The sequence below is a fragment of the Buceros rhinoceros genome, unplaced genomic scaffold, assembly GCF_000710305.1.
Source record: "Buceros rhinoceros silvestris isolate BGI_N320 unplaced genomic scaffold, ASM71030v1 scaffold27021, whole genome shotgun sequence".
In the NCBI taxonomy this organism is placed as follows: domain Eukaryota; kingdom Metazoa; phylum Chordata; class Aves; order Bucerotiformes; family Bucerotidae; genus Buceros; species Buceros rhinoceros.
In genome coordinates, this window is record NW_010395295.1 from 8,973 (window position 1) to 12,077 (window position 3,105).

At 56.0% G+C, this 3,105-nt stretch overlaps 1 protein-coding gene across 1 annotated transcript in view; it reads right to left on the bottom strand.

Moving 5' to 3' along the window:
- The window catches only part of LOC104501664 (Ig heavy chain Mem5-like), a gene marked incomplete at its 3' end in the record, with an annotated part of 10,105 nt that extends 7,700 nt beyond the window's left edge, over positions 1-2,405 (bottom strand). Inside the window, 2 exon segments of the mRNA XM_010145508.1 lie at positions 1,187-1,532; positions 2,360-2,405. Of these exon segments, the coding sequence (XP_010143810.1) occupies positions 1,187-1,532; positions 2,360-2,405 (392 nt within the window).
- Positions 2,406-3,105: the final 700 nt, after the last annotated feature.

A 3,105-nucleotide genomic window follows, 5' to 3' on the forward strand; every position in this document is an offset into this window, starting at 1 on the left:
GGCGCCAATGTTTCACCAGTAGCCAGTGTGAAGGATGGAGAATAATGCCCCTATTACGTCAGCGGGTTCTCTGCCTTTCCTGTTTGCTCCTCTGAAGCCTGAGAGTTCTGGTGCCATTTGTGGCCATTTCTGGAGATAGGCTTCGCGTGAGAAACACAGACAAAGGAAGAAGATCTGGAGACTTTCTTCACCCTCACAGGCTGGAGAAGGATCCCTTGGTAACAAAACGCCTGTGAGGCAGAGAAGGAAGTCCTGCACCACGACAGGGTAATCTGGAGCAGTAGCACAGGCTGGGGGCTGGCTGCCTCGGAGAAGCTCTGCTGAAAAAGACCTGGGGTCCTGAACAAGAGTCACTAGTGATCCCTGGCAGCAGGGAACACAGCTCTCCAGGTGTGGTCTCGCCAGCGCTGAGCAGAGCAGAAGGATCCCCTCCCTCGACCTAAAGCATTAGGCTTTGCCTCATGCAGCCTGAGATACCATTTGTCTTCTTTCCCTTCTTCCTTCCTCCTCTCCACCACCTCTGTGCCTTCAGAGGCACCTCCCTCTCTCCTGATGGTCCCTTCTTTGCAGGCTCCTCTCCTCTCCAAAAGCCCATCAGCCCAAAACCCTTTCCACTTTTGTGCGTGCCGCAGCAGACCGGCATTGCTCAGGCCCCACCCCAGCTCCTGCAGGTGGCAAAGCATCCATCCACCCCCTGTGCCCAGCGCAGTGAGGACATCTGCTCTCCAAGGGTACACCCCCATTCTTTACAGGAGGAGGTTGGGCAGGCAGCTCAGGGCAGAGACCTGCCTTCCTGCAGCCCCTGCGGCGGCTCCACAGCGTCCCTGCCCAGAGAGATGTCCTGAGGCCGTCTCTCCCCCCTCATTCTCCTGGGACTGAAGGAACACCAGGATAGCTCTGTGGAAGAAGTGGTGACAGTAACTTGTGGGGAGATCTGCGAACGGAGGAGAAAAGCCTGTGCTGCGTGAGGGGTTTGGAGATTGACCTGCCCAGAGGACTTACTCCCACATGAAGTTTTATTTCTGACTTCTGTTATAAATGTCAAATTTTCTGCAAATTCTGCTGCCCACGGGTAGATTGGGAGTTCCATCACCCCGTGATCCCAAACCTCACTGGGAGTTCTCAGAGCAAATACAGGTGACTGACATTTGGAGATTGTCACCACAGCAGTCCTCCCCCTTTTTGCGTTGCCTCTCCCTCCGTTTGCGTCACCGTGTGCTGTCTGGCACAGAAATAAGTGGCTGTGTCGGAGGCCGTCAGGTCACACAGCTGCAGGGAGACCTTGTTCTTGTCTTTATCTGCAGTTATGGTGACTCGGCCTTTGAAGAGTGGGGCATAGCCTGTGTTGTTCCCAAAAGGATAGATCCAGCCTAGAAACTGCAGCTGCCCTCCTGGGGCCTGACGGACAGAATTCCAGTCATAGCGAGGACTATCCAGAGGTGCTCCCGATATAGTACAGGTGAGAGGGAGTGACCCAGAGGTCTTCCCCTGCTTGGGACCAGATGCCACCATCCTTATGAGGGAAGGAGTACCTGGAAAGACAAGGGGCAGGTGTGAGACTTGAGGGTCTGTGAGGAAGTTTTTGGGTGCAGGAGTCCATCCCGGGGTTGTAGGGTGCACAGGACCAGAATTTTGGCCTTTAGTGCCAGGAGTTGTCCCTGGAGGCAGCGGCTTGCCCAGACACCACAGACCAGTATCTCTCTGTACTGCCCAAAGCACTGCTGAGGCAGGAGACCCACAGGAGCGTGGGTAACTGCTGGTGAACCGAGAGCACAGAGGACAGGCTGGGCATGGACACATGGGGAACTGGATTGCCAGCTGCAGGTGGGAACTGTGCAGAGGAACAAGCTGTGCAGGGGCAGCCTAAGCCTACTCGGCCCCAGCCTCTCTCCCCTCCCTTCGCGGCTCTCGCCTCCCAGCAGTGCTGTGCAGGACAAGGTCAGGAGCCTCCCTCCCGTCTGTTCTGGGGCAGGGAGGAGAGAAGCTAAACCCCAAAGGGACACAGAGAGGAGCAGAGACCAACTCTTGACTCCCAGGAGGGAGAGGAAAGAGCTGAATGGACAGACTGTCAGTCTGTTGGTGGTGGGGACAACCCTGAGCGAGGGGCACAACAGGTGAAAGTGATGGGGGGGCCTTTAGACACCCCACACCTATCCTCTTGTTGCTCTGACTGTGGCCATGAGTCTTGGCAGATGTGAGCCCTGGCAGGTGGAGAGGGGTTGATCTCCACCCTTCCTTTGGTCCTCCAACCTCCCCAGATCTTAGGGGATGGCAGGAAAGGATCGATCCGGGTCCCAGGCAGAGGGAAACACAAAAGAAACATGTCCATGTCCTCTTCCCAGGAAAAGGGGGCTCTCACCTTTAAGGGCTGCAGCAAAGGTGATGAACAGCATCCAGAGGAGCATTGCAGGCTTCCCCAGAGGAATCTGCATGGTGCACCGTGGAGTAGGAAAGTAAAATTGTGGAGCTGAGAAGGGCTTAGTCCTCCCTCTCTTCGAGTCAGCAGACAAATGCTCTGTCCTTCCAGTGCTGAAGGCTCAGACTTCCTTGCAACTCCAGGCAGATTTGCAGCCTTTTCTGAGCAACCTCTTTGCAGTTGCAGGTACTTCGTACCCTGGGGAGTTGGACACATTCATCACTGCTGACCCGGGTGGGGACAGGAAACCACATTCCCTTTTTTGTACTGCTCAGCCTGCACAGGAAACACAGAGACCTCTCTCATCAACCCAGGGCCTCTCTTACCCCTGTCTCTGAACCTCCTGCAGGAGGCTGTGGCCCTGTAGATGGGACATGGAGATGGACGGGGCAGGGGGGCAGGCATGGTAATGCCTGGGCAGAAGGTCTACCCTGGGCAAAATGGACCACGTTGCTGTAGGAGCATCCTGTTGCCCACCACGTATTGTGGGGGCCACAGGGATGCTCCAGTACCAATGCTGATAAGTGGGGAAGTCCATCAGGGAGTCCCCTGCTCTTTGCCCACCCTGCTCCAAGTGCAGACTAACTGGAAACGAGGCAGGGCCATCGCCACTGCTCCTCTCCACCCAGCACAAAGAAGCTGACTGGAGAGCTGGAGGATGAGGGAGAGCTGACACGGGTGGTTTAAAC